The sequence below is a fragment of the Gossypium raimondii genome, chromosome 3 (assembly GCF_025698545.1).
Source record: "Gossypium raimondii isolate GPD5lz chromosome 3, ASM2569854v1, whole genome shotgun sequence".
NCBI classification, from domain to species: domain Eukaryota; kingdom Viridiplantae; phylum Streptophyta; class Magnoliopsida; order Malvales; family Malvaceae; genus Gossypium; species Gossypium raimondii.
Window position 1 is genome coordinate 21,853,692 of NC_068567.1, and position 15,770 is coordinate 21,869,461.

The 15,770-nt window shown below is 33.1% G+C and overlaps 1 protein-coding gene and 1 non-coding gene across 2 annotated transcripts; one reads left to right on the forward strand and one right to left on the reverse strand.

Annotated features, from left to right (window-relative positions):
* Positions 1–9,666: 9,666 nt before the first annotated feature.
* LOC105795745 (uncharacterized) lies at positions 9,667–12,612 on the reverse strand. Its single transcript, XM_012625407.1, has 4 exons — positions 12,031–12,612; positions 10,396–10,602; positions 10,082–10,263; positions 9,667–9,763 (listed from the first exon to the last, which is right to left on the reverse strand). The coding sequence occupies exons 1-4, from the start codon at positions 12,610–12,612 to the stop codon at positions 9,667–9,669; spliced, it is 1,068 nt and encodes a 355-aa protein (XP_012480861.1).
* Positions 12,613–13,152: 540 nt separating this feature from the next.
* On the forward strand, positions 13,153–13,258 carry LOC128040208 (small nucleolar RNA R71). The gene has a single exon (XR_008194866.1). It is a non-coding gene; the product is annotated as a small nucleolar RNA R71 (small nucleolar RNA).
* The last annotated feature ends 2,512 nt before the right edge of the window (positions 13,259–15,770 follow it).

A 15,770-nucleotide genomic window follows, 5' to 3' on the forward strand; every position in this document is an offset into this window, starting at 1 on the left:
AACATTACCTCAATACATGCATAAAGACCTAATTCAAATATGTGCCAAACCATGTCTTAAATTAATCATTTGTAAGCCATCATCAACATACCAAAAGAACCTTAAATACAAGAATTATAAGGTAACCAAAATGACATAACTTGGTAAGGCATCAAAATGTACCAAACCAACATACCAAATAGACATTCAACCCTATACATGACACTTATAACCAAAATCAAAGTAATAAAAAACTACCATTATAATAAATGAATAGCGTGACGGTGCTCCGACGAGATTCCAATCGACCGAGCCTTCTGATGATCTACAGGAAAAGAAAACAACTAACGTAAGCAATAATGCTTAGTAAGTTCGCATAAAGGCAACTTAACTACTGAACATATCAGAATAAAAAACTAGGCATAATTTTCATTATATCTTAAGCTAACTTTTGTTTTCTATTCACTACACCTCTCATGGATAATTGGTGTAGCCTTGCATATACATATATTTTTTTTCCATATAAGCATTTCATCTAACTATTTCACTTAAAAATTTCTTCTTACGATAACACCTACACACTTAACATGTGATTATTCTACAATTCATCTTTCGTTTCAAACTTTCATATAAACATATAATCCAGAATCACTTACTTTCACTTAAAAGTGAAAACTACATAAATAGATTAATCATCATGTTAATCATTTATGAAGCACTTATTAGTCTTGAATGTTAATCATTTTGAAGCACTTATTAGTCTGAAAATCATTCATCGTGACGCTTCTGTACTATAATAATAATTCAATCCAAACTCATTGATCTATATCTATATCTATAAACAACTATCTTTAACCGTATAATCATTGATATAATTATACTCACACATGATCAAGTAATTCATTAAAAATTTAACATTTACTAATATCTTGACTATACATTAGCCTTTAATCACATAAATACTTTTGTAAAGTCATTAATATTTAGCTCGATGAACTAGTAACTTGACTCGGATACTCGGGTAGCTACACCACACCAGAGGCATCATAGATGCATAAAAGGAGCACCGAAGTGTTGACAGGGCACAAATGTGCAAACAGGGGCACCGTAATGTGAACAGGGACACTAAAGTGTATACAAAGGCACCGAAGTGCAAACAAAGGCACTGAAGTGAAAACCCCGTACAAGCACACATATTGACCCTATTGGCATGCCAATCGTATCCTAGTGATTACTACGTTCAATTGGGCATTTTATGTAATTCATTACCTTTATACAAATTTATCAATCAAGGGCACTTCATCGTTTCCGTACACATAATAGAATATCAATATATATTCATATTGTCAATGTGCCATCACAAGGATTGTCACCATCCATTAATCACTTTCATGTGAATTTAATTTCAATATTTAAAATACTATTATAACATATAAAATTTCACATGTATTTATACAATTTATTAGGAACAATTAACTTATTTTCAAGAAACTTACAATTTCCACATCAAACATTATGAACTTACCTCAATCCAAGTAACATTTATATAGACAATCAATAATTAATAATCACCAAATACATTAACAATAGTTCACATATCCTTTAATTTGATTAATTCCTCTAATTGACCCATAATAATAATTTATCTCAACTTTATCAATTAGATTAACCAAAACATAAATAACTATTTACATTCATCCAAAATGGAAAATAATAATTTCTATCCATATACGAACTTACCTCGACAAATACAGTTGTAACAACGAAGTCGACGACTAATCCAACCACAAAATTTCCTCAATTTTGATCCGTTTGAATTGTTTTGTGCTCTAAATAATAATGTTTCACTCCATTAAACTCTTCAATAACTTAAAATAATTAATTTAACTTTTAACTCTTATTAGTGGAAAACTTACAAAATTACCCCTAATCTTTTAGCTTTTATGCAATTTAGTCCCTAAATCCAAAACTTGAAATTTCACCACATTTAATACAATTTCATGTTAACCGATTTTCTTAAGGTTTCATATCAGGCCACTTTTCTCTTCATTTCGCACAATTTACTTTGAACTTTACTTTTTCAACAATTTAATCTCTAAACATTAAAATTATAAAAAATCACTTAATAAAATACTCATAATCAACAACTAACAACTCAAATATATTATTTAACATCATGAACATGAAGAACTCCTAAATGGTATCATCTAAAATTTTTGATAGTTTCAAAAACGAAGCTATGGGTTAGCTAGACCTAGTTGCAATGATCTCAAAAACATAAAAATTACAAGAAATAAGCTCAAATTGAACTGACATGCAAAGAAAATGTGATGGACGAACCTTCAACCTTCAATGGTGATTTTCTCCTTTCTCAAATTCTGTCAAAAACAATTAGGAAGATGATAATTCCCTTTTGTTTTATTTTACTAATTATTTCTTTATTAAATTACCAATTTACCCTTCAATTATGCATAAATTTCAACCTATTTCATGCTTTAACCATCCATGCAATTTAGAAATGGCATAATTACATAATAAAACCTCCCATCTTTACTATTTTTTCCCTTTAATCACGTAATTCAATAATAAATGAGTTTTAACATCTATTACAATTTAGTCCTTTTATTCAATTGACGAACTAAACATTAAAATTTCTTAGCCAAATTTTAATGCGACCTTAATAACACTGTAAATATTTGATAAAATATTTACAACTCGGATTATGGAAACGAGGTCCCGATACCTCATTTTCTAAAACCACTTGATTTTAGGGTCATATCACTTAAACCTAATTATTCATTCAAATAGTAAAAATTATCAATTCAAAATTGATTTTAATACCATATTTGACTCCTAAATATTAGATAATAACATGTCATACCACGAGCTCGGTTGAAACTTAGGAATTCATAGGATACAAATGACATGTCATTAGGGATTTCATGTTTTGGGTGTTGGTCCTGAATGTCCTACCGATGGCTGAGGTCCTGCATTTGCTGCAGATACTCCACAGCTCGTGTGAGCAGCATCGTGTAGCTTGCATTCTGACCCACAGCTCGTATGAGCAGGCCCATTTTACAGCTCGTGTGAGCATTGATGTTAAGGAAACGTTAAGGTTATATGTACGAGCACACTTTGTGTGAACTTTCCCATGTATCCAATGTAATTCTAGATGGTTCAACAGGTATGAAAAGGAAACAAAATGGTAAGTATCCAAATGGAATGAATCATGAACTTATGTAAAGGATTTATGATCTAAATGGTGTGATTACATGTATAAATCTATTTCTTTTATGGATGAATGCATTTGAATTATGTACAAGTGTGCTAATTTGTGAATTAATTATGTTGTTTAGGATTATGCTAACCATTTTGGATGGAATGGTAAGTAAGTAAATGGAATGGTATATAATTTTATAAAAGGTTTATGACTATGGTATTGTTGATGAATTAAAGGTTATGTTCATGCATGGTAAAGTTCATATATTATAGATGATCTCATATGTAACATGGTGCTATAAAAGATTGATAAATTAAATGATGTGCTTATATATGAGAAATTTACCTATACAATGGATGAATTCATTTATATCATGGATAGGTGAACTTACTAATTTGAGAGTTTGATGGTGTTCCAATAGGCCTATACCAAGCTTATGGCATTGGTAATGATTTATGTTTAATCTATGAATTGTATTAATGAAGTGGTAAGTTTAATTTAAGTTTATACGAGCTTGCTAAGCATTTGTTGCTTATGTGTTTTCTTCTCTATGTTTTATAGGCCATCGGAAGCTCGATTTGGTTTGAAGCTCGTTGGAGATCTATCACACTATCCAGCAATCAATTCAGTAGTTTTAAGTATTATGGCTTAGGTTTATAATGGCATGTATAGGTCTTTTGTATTGATGACTCATGAATGTATTGGATGGTTGAATTCTTATGCTTATGTCTTGAAGTTTATGTTTATATGATGGATGGTATGGCTTGATAAGTACAGTCATTTTAACCACCTTTAGCGATTAAAAATCATGATCTTATGGTATGTTTTGAATGGTTGATGATGGTTAAATGTGGTATGTTTTAGTATCTATATGGACTAGGTTGGTAAGCTTGAAATGTAGCTTATGGATATGTTTAGATAATTGTTGTGCATGGTCATATGGTACGATAATGCTGGCTTGGAAATGGTATTTTGTAATGTGATTTAGTTACATAATGGAATCAAGTATTCATGTTTGAAAATAAGGCAGCACTTTGAATGGCACATTGGTTAGTTGACTTAGGTTGTTCAAGTCGCATATTTATGTAAGTTTGAATGATGTTTAGGTACTTTGAATGTGTGCTGAAATAGGTTGAATGTTTATGCATGAAATGGTATTGTAATGGCTTGATTATAGGTATATTTTGGGTCCACACAACCTGAAATATGGGCGTGTGACTCAGCCATGTGTCATCTGAGGATTTCAAAAGGTGTAAGTCAATGAGTTACACGACCTAGCACACGTGTGTGTGACACGACCATGTCACCGTACTCAGAGAGTTACACGGGTGAGGACACAGGCTGGAATACGGTCGTGTGTCCCTAGTTCGAAGGTTACACGACCTAAGACATAGGCTTGTGTCTCAACCATGTGAGGCACATGGTCGTGTGATCACTATTTTGCAAATTTTACAGTTTTTTTCCTAAACTTTCTAAATAATTTAAAACTGGTCCCGATTTGCTTCTTAGCCATTTTGTAACAGCCCAAAATAGGGCCTAAATGGAAAGTGGTTGTGAAACCAAAAATCCGAGATAGAAAAGTTTATTGTGATTAATTTTTATGATTTACCGATTGATTGGATGCATGTGTTAGAATATCGATAAGAAATTTCAGCGATTGCATGTCTAAATTACATATTAGGGTCTAATTGCAAAAGTGGGTAAATATGAGTTTTAGATGATAAAGGATTTAATTGAAGTGCATAATTGAAGTAGAGGTACTTAAATGGTAATTAGACCATTAGATTTTCATGGACAAAACTGGGCATGCATAGATAAAAATAACTAAAGTTTTAATGAAGGGCATTTTAGTCATTTGGTAATAAAAAGAATTAAAAGGGAAAAATATGGCAAAATGTGCTCATCTTCTCCATAAGGGCTGAATTTCAAGAGACTCCATAGCTAGGGTTTCTTCACTTTCTCAAGCTCATAGTAAGTGCATCCAAGCCCCGTTTTTAATGTTTTTTTACGTTTTTGGAGTCCTCGTAGCTCGATTTAGCTTATTCTACCATTAATTCATGCTAGGGTTAATATTTTGAAAAATACCCATAGGTGAAATGTGTTTATTTTGATGTTTTATGGTAGAATATGGAGCTTTAAATTATGTTAAACAACTTTTGCTAGGCGGTTTTAAGTGAAAATGAGTAAAACGACATAATCAGTAAAAATACCTAATGTTCATAAGTAAATGTTAGAGTGAGAATTTTATGTTGCTATAGAAGGGAGAGATGTTCATCATGTCATAAAACATAAGAATAAGGGATGAATTTTAATTTCTGAGCTTTGGGGCAAAAGTGTAAATATGCAAAAGTTTAGGGGCAAAATTGTAATTTTTTCAAAGTTCGAGTCAATGACTGTTTTGATGAATTTGAGTATTAAATAAGCTAAATTTTCTATTATAGATCAAGAAGAACGAAATCTGAAGTTAGACCGGGGAAAGAAAAAGGTTGAGGACTAAGTTGCTAGATTTGATCATATTTTTTACTAAGGTAAGTTTACGGTAAATAAATACAATATTTCAATAATTATTATTAATTTTTTTATTTTCCAGCAATTATGTACTTATTTCATGAAATTGTTTAATGTTGAGAATCAGTGTTAAAAAGTCCCGTTGAAACATTAAGAATGTATCGGATACAAATGTCATGACATTAGGAGATGAGATCCCGTGTAAGACCATGTCTGGGACATGGCATTGGCATTTTTGAGGATATGAGAGGTCCCCCGTAAGATCATGTCTAGGACATGGCGTTGGCACCGAGATGAGAGGTCCCCCGTAAGACTATGTTTGGGACATGGCATGGGCTCCGATATGAGAATCTCTCATGTAAGACCATATCTGGGATATGGCTTTGGCAGTACAGAAAACATCCCATGTAAGACCATAATAGATAGGAGACCCGAGTATCCTTAGTATTCTAAGTGGTTCAACGGGCTAGTAAATAGACTATGTTACATGAAAGTTCAGGTAAAAGCATAATAAATAGATTCAGGTGAGTTATAAAGGTTATGAATATCTCAGTTATCAGTTGAGAAAGAAATTTCAGCAAGGGAGGAGTAAGTTATAATCATGAGTTATTTAAGTAAGCAAGTAAGTAAACAAGTAAGAGAGTAAGTAAAGAAGAAGTAAAGATCATGATACTTGATGATAATTTATGAGTATAATTATTTATGATAAATGTTGTTATTTATTTGCTTGTAAACTTACTAAGCTTTATGCTTACTCCCTTTATTTACTCCCTTTTTTTTATAGTATCGCCAAGCCAATTCAGGGATCGTAAGGACGTCAGAGATCGTTTCACACTATCAACAGACATCTTAGTATTTTGTGGTTGAAACGTTTTAAGTTATGTCATGTATAGAGACTTAGTCATTTTGTGTGTGTATCCTTATGATATGGCTAATGAATAGAATGGAAGTACATGATAATGATTAGCTATTGAAATGGCTATTTAAGAACATGTTTTGATGTTATGTATGCCTAAATGATAGTTAATACAAAGAAATTATAAAAGAGTAAAAATTTGCAATGGAATAGTTTTTGGACAGCAGCATTGACGTGATTTTGAAAAATCACCAAGAATAGTAGAAATAGAATTAGAGAGTGAATGATATATAGAATTAAATCTTATCGAGTCTATTTTCACATGAAAGAAACAATGTAGGCAAAGGAATTATATATTATGAGATATTTGAATTTTAGTGAGACAGGGTCAGAATGGTTTTTGAAGTCCCCTGTTCTGACTTTAGAAAATCATTAAAAATTGTACAGAAAGAATTATGAGTCATAAAGAAGAAACAAATGAGAACATTATCCAAATTCTGTACAATGAGATAATTGATTTTTAGTGAAGAGGGACCAGAACTATCAAGCAGTGAAACATGAGAGACTTTAAAGAATAAACTGTACTTATTGTCTGAGCCAAAAATTCTGAAAATTTTATGGTAAGAAGATATATGAGTCTAGTTTCAGGGAAAATTTATGGATCTAAAATTCTAGTTTCTTAACTCGAGTTATAATTAAATTAGTGACTGTTACGTAAGTGGATAGTTTTATTGTGAATAGTGAAATAAAGTATTTTGATTTGTTTAAGTATTCGAAAAATTATTAATGTTCCCGGTTTGGACCCGAACCATTTCCGTTGCATGTTTTAGGGTCTCGAGGGTCCCTTTTAGGGACATATTGATTGACCGTGAGCGAATTAATTTTAAAAGCGGATTTTTATGCTCTGAATTAGTAACTTAAGTCAGATAACGTCTCGTGGTCGACTCAGGCAACGGTCTCGGGTAAAGGGTGTTACACATTTTTAAGGGATTGAGGGCTCGATAAAGAGACAGTATGCATGTGTATAAATGATTTATGATATGGTTTAAATTATTGAATGTTAAAATGTTTAAAGTTTCTGATTGAACGGTAATACTCTGTAACCCTATTCTAGCGACGAATATGAGTTGGGGGTGTTACAGTTTTAGATATTCTCTTCGGCAAGAATGACTACCATTCTTTCTTATAATCTATTGCGATCCCAAACTTGTCACAACATTAAGCACCTGTTGAAGAAAATCTCAATTTATATTTGTCATCATGGCAAAGTATTCATCTTCTTCAACATCAGGTAGGTTAAACAAATCATTAATAGACTTAGAAGTTAGGGGTACCTTCTTCTTGAGAACAAGAGCTTCTATCTCATCTGGCTTAGTCAAATTAGCATAGAACTCACAAACTAACTCCTTATCGGGTAATGATCGTGCATCACAAAAATAATTCCAATTGAGGGCATCAATCATCTTTCGTATTGGCAAAGGCACAACCATCTTATCATTGCTTTCCAAGTTGAAACCTTTTTCCGGCATCATAGGTCAATTTTTGAAGATAAAATCAAACCTTTATTTCACTTCTTCATCTTGAATCACAATCGGATTTTCAATAGAGGTCTTTGAAAATTTATTTCTTTTGTGAGACATGGTGATTTTTCCCAAAAAATAGGTGAAATTCAGCAATGGATGAAGTAAGGGATTTTGCGGCGGTGATAGGCTCGCGACGGCGATAGGGTTGCGACGGCGATATGGTTGCTCCGAAAAAAGGCTCACGGCGGCCGTAAGCTAGGGTTTTGCAACAAAGGAAGAAATTTAGGGAGAATTTTTTGGATTTAGGCCGACGGCTAAGAGGAAAAAGAAAGAGTGGCTAGGGTTTAAGCTAATTACTTGAAGGGTTGTGAAGATTATGGTGGTAGAGAGGAGTTTATATAGTGGTGAATTAGGGAAATCTTGTAGCAAAATTTTAACTTCTTAAGTGACTTGGGTGGCAAATATAGATGGAGGGAAAAAGTGGTGGAAATTTTAAGGTTTTGAGGAACCCTTAATGATGACACTGATGGTGTAAATTTCTCCTCTTTGTTGTTTCAAGCATTGAGCCAAAACCGTATTTACAATTACACTGCTTAAGATAAAATAAACTTATTAGTACTTGGGTCAATTTGACCCCCTTATAAATCATAAACAATTAAAGTTAACATTAAAAAAGAAATTAAAGTGAAAATAAAATTTTAAAATTAATCGAAAATTTCTTCTCAAAAGATTACATTAAATTAATGCCCAGGAACGGTTGGAGGGGTCAATATTAAACATAAACAATTAAAGTTAACATTAAATATAGAAGTTAAAGTGAAAAAAATTTAAAATTAATCAAAAAATTTCTTCTCAAAAGATTACATTAAATTAATGCCTAGAAAAGGTTTGAGAGGTCACAATGGTCCCGCTTAAGTTTCAATCTCTTTAGGCAGAATTAATTAAATGTACTAATTTAAGAAAATTATTTCTAACTTTTTATTAAAGGGTAAAACCATGAAAAATTAAGGGTCTAATAATTTGAACGAGGTTTTAATTCGTTCAACTTCACCACCCCAATAGTGCTTGAGACGTTGACCATTAACTTTAAACGTACCTCCGTGGTTGTCGTACAATTCGACAGCTCCATCTGGACAAAATTTGTAGATGGTATAAGGTCCTTTTTATTTAGATTTGAGCTTTCCCAGAAATAACCTTAGCCTCGAATTAAACAACAACACTTTCTAACCTTCTATGAATTCACGAGGTTGTATATGATTATCATGCCATCTCTTATATTTTTCTTTACTCATCTTGGTATTCTCGTATGAAAATAACCTCAACTCTTCCAACTCATCAAGTTGTAACATCCTTCTCTCACTGGCTTGCTTAAGATCCAAATTCAATTGTTTCAAAGCCTAGTGAGATTTATTCTCCAATTCGAGCAGGAAATGACATGCCTTTCCAAAAACTACCTGATAGGAAGTCATTCCTAACGACATCTTAAAAGTAGTTCGATAGGCCCATAAAGCATAATCGAGCATTCGAGACTAATATTTTCTATTAGGGCACACCACCCTCTCAAGAATACCTTTGATTTCTCAATTCACCCTTCCAACTTGCCCATTTGACTGTGGGTGATAGGCAGCAGCAATCTTATGCTTCACATCATACTTGTCAAGCAACCACTTAAGCCACCTATTTACAAAGTGAGATCATTCATCACTAATTATAGCTCTAGGAGTCCCAAACCGTGTAAATACATGCTTATGTAAGAATTGTATAACTACCTCGGGATCATTTGTTAGGTATGCCTCGGCTTCAACCCACTTGGATACATAGTCCACAGCTACCAAAATATACTTATTCCCATAAGAAGAAGGAAATAGGCCTAGAAAATCAATGCCCCATATGTCGAATAATTTTACCTCTAAAATATTTGTTAAGGGCATCTTGTTCCTCATTGATATGTTTCTGTTTCTTTAGCATCTATCGCAAATTTTCACATATGCATACATATCCTTAAACACTGTAGGCCAAAAGAATCCAGTTTGTAAAATCTTCACTGCTGTACTGGAACCACAAAAGTGTCCCCCACTCAGAGATGAATGATAGTGGTACAAAATCTCGTCAATTTCACTTTCAGCTACGCACTTCCTGATTATATTATCTGCACATTGTTTAAACAAAAATTGATCCTCCCAGAAATAATACCAACTATCATAAAGGAATTTCTTCCTTTGTTGGTATGTCATTTCTTGAGGAACTATTCCACATGCTAAATAATTGGCAAAATCAGCAAACCAAGGTGATTTATGAATTCAACTTACCTCGAAGATATGCTCATTAGGAAAATTCTCATTAATTGGAACGAGTGAAGAAGTTACCTCATTTTGTTCCAGCCTCGATAGATGGTCAGCTACTTGATTTCCGACACATTTTCTATCTTGGATCTTAAGATCAAATTCTTGGAGCAAAAGTATCCATCGATTTAGCCTTGGTTTAGCATCTTTCTTCGTGAGTAAATACTTTGGTACCTATAATATATGAATGGAACTTGTCAAAAGCAAAAAACTGTAACAAAAAGTTCTTTTTTAGTTACCATATAATTGATTTGGGCTCCTGTCAAAGTTTTGCTTGCATAGTAGATAAGATGAAAAACTTTATTCCTTCTTTAACCCATCACAACTCCAACAACAAAATTGCTTTCATCCCACATCAACTCAAAAGGTGAGTTCCAATCAGGTGTAACAATTATTGGGGCTGAGATTAACTGGCTTTTTAATTCTTCAAAAGCTTCTAAACATGCTTTGTTAAAATAAAAAACAATTTCTTTTTCTAAAAGCATACACAAAAGTTTAGAAATTTTTGAAAAATCTTTGATAAATCTACGATAAAAACCAGCATGGCCTAAGAAACTTCTAACTCTTTTCACACTAACTGGAGGTGGTAATCTTTCAATTATGTCCACCTATGCTTTATCCACTTTAATTTCATTTTTGGAAAATTTATGTCTTAAGACAATTCCCTCATCGCATCTTTTAAGTACCTTAGCCAAGTTATTGAAAAAAACTCATAAGTGTTACCAAAAATAGAAAAATCATCCATGAAAACCTCACCAAAATTTTCAACCATATTAGTGAAATTTGCCATCATACATCGTTGAAATATGGCATGTGCATTACATAAGCCGAAAGGCATTCGCCTAAAAGCAAATGTTCCATACGGGCAAGTAAAAGTAGTTTTATGTTGGTCTTTTAGGGCTAAAACTATTTGGTTGTATCCCGAATATCCTTCTAAAAAGCAACAAAATTCGTTGCCTACCAGTCGATCTAACATTTGATCCATAAAATGCAACGGAAAATGATCCTTACGAGTTGCTTTGTTCAACTTTCTGTAGTCAATACAGATTCTCCAACCTGTGGCAGTTCTCATTAAGATTAACTCATTACGTTCATTCTCGACAATCGTGATTCCATCTTTATTTGGTACACATTGTATCGAACTTACCTAAGAACTATTTAAGATGGGGTAGATAAATCCCACATCTAACCATTTGATCACTTCCTTCCGTACTACCTCTTTCATGATAGGGTTAGGTCTCATTTTCCCATCGATTCTACCTTGCTCACCTTCCTCTAAACTAATCTTATGCATATAGAAGGAAGGGCTTATACCTCGTATGTCACCTATGGTCCAACCAATTGCCTTTTTAAATTTCTTTAAAATAGAAATCAGTTGCTCCTCTTAATGTTCTATCAGTTCTACTGAAACAATCACAGGTAAAGTAGAATAATTACCTAAATAAACGTATTTTAAATGGGATGGAAGTACATTTAGTTCAAGCTTAGGCGGTTCCTAGATTGATAACTTGGGTTGTGTAAATTCCCGAACTTCTAAATCTAGCAGTTCAAACCACAATGGTTGAATATAACTCCTTGGGTTGGCTTCCATCAAAGTCATACCTTCATACATTTTTCATCTTCCAAGGGTTCAGACCCTAAAGTGTTCTCTGACGGGTCTTCTTCAAAATTGCTTTCCATAGAAACTAAGGCTTCTAATTCCTCTATAACTAAACATTCTTTCGTCGGACAGGGAAATTTCATGGCCTTCAGTACGTTAAATGTTACCTGGTTTTCTTGAACTCTCATTATAAGTTCTCCTTTTTGCACATCTATTAACGTTCTTCCCGTGGCTAGGAAAGGTCTCCCTAAGATGATTGGAACTTCCTTATCTACTTCAAAGTCTAACACAATAAAGTCAGCAGGAAAAATAGACCTATCAACTCTTACCAAGACATCCTCTATCTTTCCCTTGGGATATGCAAACGAACGATCCGCAAGTTGAAGTGTCATAATAGTGGGTCTTACTTCACCTATTCCCAACAGTTTGAAAATAGATTTAGGCATTAAGTTGATGTTTGCTCCAAGGTTGCACAAAGCTTTACCGCAGTATGATTCTCTGATGTTACAAGGTATCGTAAAGCTTTCAAGGTCTTTCAGTTTCGATGGTAGCTTGTTCTGTAAGAATGCATTGCACTTCTTCATCAAAGAAATAGTCTCATACTCACTAAGTTGTTTCTTCTTGGACAGAATATCTTTGGTTTCTCCAAGAAAAGTTTGGATGATTTTGCCATGATGGATTGTAGAAGTTGGATTGTGGTCCTTGGCCACTTCTATTTTGTTACCGATTCCTTACATAACAAACAGACTTGGTGTTTGAAGGACAATTCTTGAAAGAATGACCATCCCCACTATACACACAAGAAATAATATCATACTGACTTGGTGATTGAGCTACAAAATTATTCAAACCATTAGTGGAAAACTATTTTAACATTGAGAAAATAGAAGATACCTAAGCAGAGAGTGAAGTCAATGCGCCCACTTCATGCACTCCAGCTACTCGTCCTTCAGAAACTGCTTGATTTTTTAGCCATTGGTAATTGTTCTAGCGATCTTTTCGATAATCTCGTAAGCCTTTTTATAAGAATTAAAAAAATCGCACCATTAGTAGAAGCATCTACCATTAATCTTGTATGTCTGTTGAGACCGTTATAAAACATCTCCAATTGGATACAATGAGGAATCCCATGATAAGGACACTTACAAAGTAATTCCTTGAATCTTTCCTATGCCTTGTATAAGGACTCATCATCTAATTTTTTGAAAGTAGTTATCGCATTGTGCAACTTTGCGTTCTTGCTTGGTGGAAAATACTTTATCAAAAACCTTTTTGCTAATTCTTGCCATGTAGATATTGAACTTGGTGGTAGTGAATTCAGCCATACTCGTGCTTGATCTGTCAACGAGTATGGAAATAGCTTCAAACCTAATGTATCTTCAGTCACACCAGCTATCTTAAACGAATCACTCACCTCCATGAATAATCGAAGGTGTAAGTGTGGATCTTCCATGGGAATACCACTAAATCGGGCCACTGTTTGGAGCATTTAAAACATCACTGGTTTCAATTCAAATTGGGTTGCCTCGATATCTAGCCTCTTGATTCCCGGATTGAACTAATTGAAGAGTGGCACAACGTATTGTCTTATGGCATGATTTCTGTCATCAGCAATAAGGATTGGGTTGTGCACATAATTGGCTCCACTACCTTGTCTGTCATTTTGATTTCCAAAGTCCATCTTGGTTTGAATTTGAGCAAATCTCTCGCGTCTTCTCTATCTAAATGTTCACTCAATTTCAGGGTCTACAAGTAATAGTGGAAACACAAAAATTTACACATTTTTATATACTCTTTTTTAACTTAAAATCATACAGTTTCGATAAAATTCTTGTCAAAAAAATAATTAATTTTTACAAAAAAATGAAAGTGCACTTAAAATATGAACATGTTGAATTTTAGTTAATTTTATAATTAATTTTGATGAATTTTGGATATTTTCGACAGATTTGCACAAAGGGCGAAAAATAGCTCGGCAGATACTGTTAGAAGGGCAAAACCGAAAAGCAATTTGAAGTATCGAGGCGAACTAAATTTCAGCCTAAGATGGTCCAAAATTATATGTATTAATTTATAATATAATTAATTTTAATTTATATCCAATTTAATCTGGGTTAATAAATTATTATTAATTAATTATGAAAAAGTGGTCCAGTTGAACTGAACCGAGTGAACTGAACCGACCAAGAAATGGACAGCCCAAAAATCGTTCCAAGAGCTAACCCAAATCAGTTTATTAGCTGATTATTTATGCTTGCAAAGAGGCCCTTGAAGACTTGTTCAAGTTGCATTCAAACCCCTCTACAATTGGTGGCCTTATAGATTTTCCCCAAGCCTAAATTAGCAAAGTTGAAACTATCAACCTTGCCACATGTGTGGCTGGCCAAGGGAGGGCTCTTTGGCTGATAATTTTAGCTATTTTTAGCAGCCCTTCTCAGCTATAAAAACCCCCCTTAGGCTGGTCATTTTAAAAATACACCTCAAGCATTCATATCCTTTCTCTCTTTTCTCCACTTTCTCTCTTCTTTTCCATTCAAAAATTTCCTTACTCTCTTGACAATTTCTCCTCTTGGGAAAGGGACATTCAGCAGCTATTTGGAGCAGTAATTAAGTGTTCATAGCAGCCTTGGTTGACGAAGACAACGGAGAAGGAAGAACGGAGCAACTGGTCAAGCCACAGAAAAACACCGGATTTGATTCTTATTCCCTATCTTTTTAATTTTTGTTGTTGTTATGCTGAACATATATATGAATATTTATGTTGTTGGAATGGTTAATTGAATCAATTTAGCTTGAATTTAATTTGTGTTAGGTTGATTGAATTTCATTTGTTAAAATTATTGAAATTGTGTTTATATTGTTATTGGCCTCGGTAAGATGCTTGATTAAGTAAAATCATGACTAAGTTATATTCTTGCATTATAATTGTTAGGTAACTAATGAATTAATTATTTAAACATATTTAAATTGTAATTAATGGACATAGTACTTAATCAGTGCATGTTTAATCATCTAAGGTAGCTGAGGGTTAGATTAGAAACGGTATCTGACGATACATTTTCCTTGCATAACTTGCAAGATTATTGTGATTAAATTGTTTCAAGGTAAGGATACCTTGTTACCTCACATAGTCTTTTATGTGCTTATTAAATCGAGTTAATTGTTTAAATTGACATAGTGATATGTACAAGAGGTTGTTTCGATTTAATAAGTATGTATGTGCAATAACATATTTGCCTATTAAGATTTGTTTAATCGACTGAATTGACATAGGGATATAGTCAAGAGATAAATGGGTTTTGGTAGGTGAGTATGTTCATAAGTTAGCAAATTACTGAGTTTTCGTGAACTTATTCGTAACAATATAAACATGAGTTTAATAATTCTAAGTTAAGAAATGTAATTAATCTAACACAATTATGTCATCTTGATTAAAATCGTATTTTGAAATCGTGCATTTGAGATTTATTTATTTAGTTCACTTAGTTTAAAATCTTAGTTTTTAATCACCCTTTTCAAACAAATTATTTTTCTTCATCGAAGTGTTTTAAATAGCATTCATAAATAATTCTTTTCACAGTCCTTGTGGGTACAATAACTCGACATTTACTTGTTACTTTATTACTTGTTGCGATTTTGTACACTTGCACATTTCCATTGTTCCAAGTTTTTGGCACTGTTGCCGAGGACTGTGTTTTAAAAAAAGTCATTATTTGTGAAGTTGTTAGTTTTTCATTTTTGT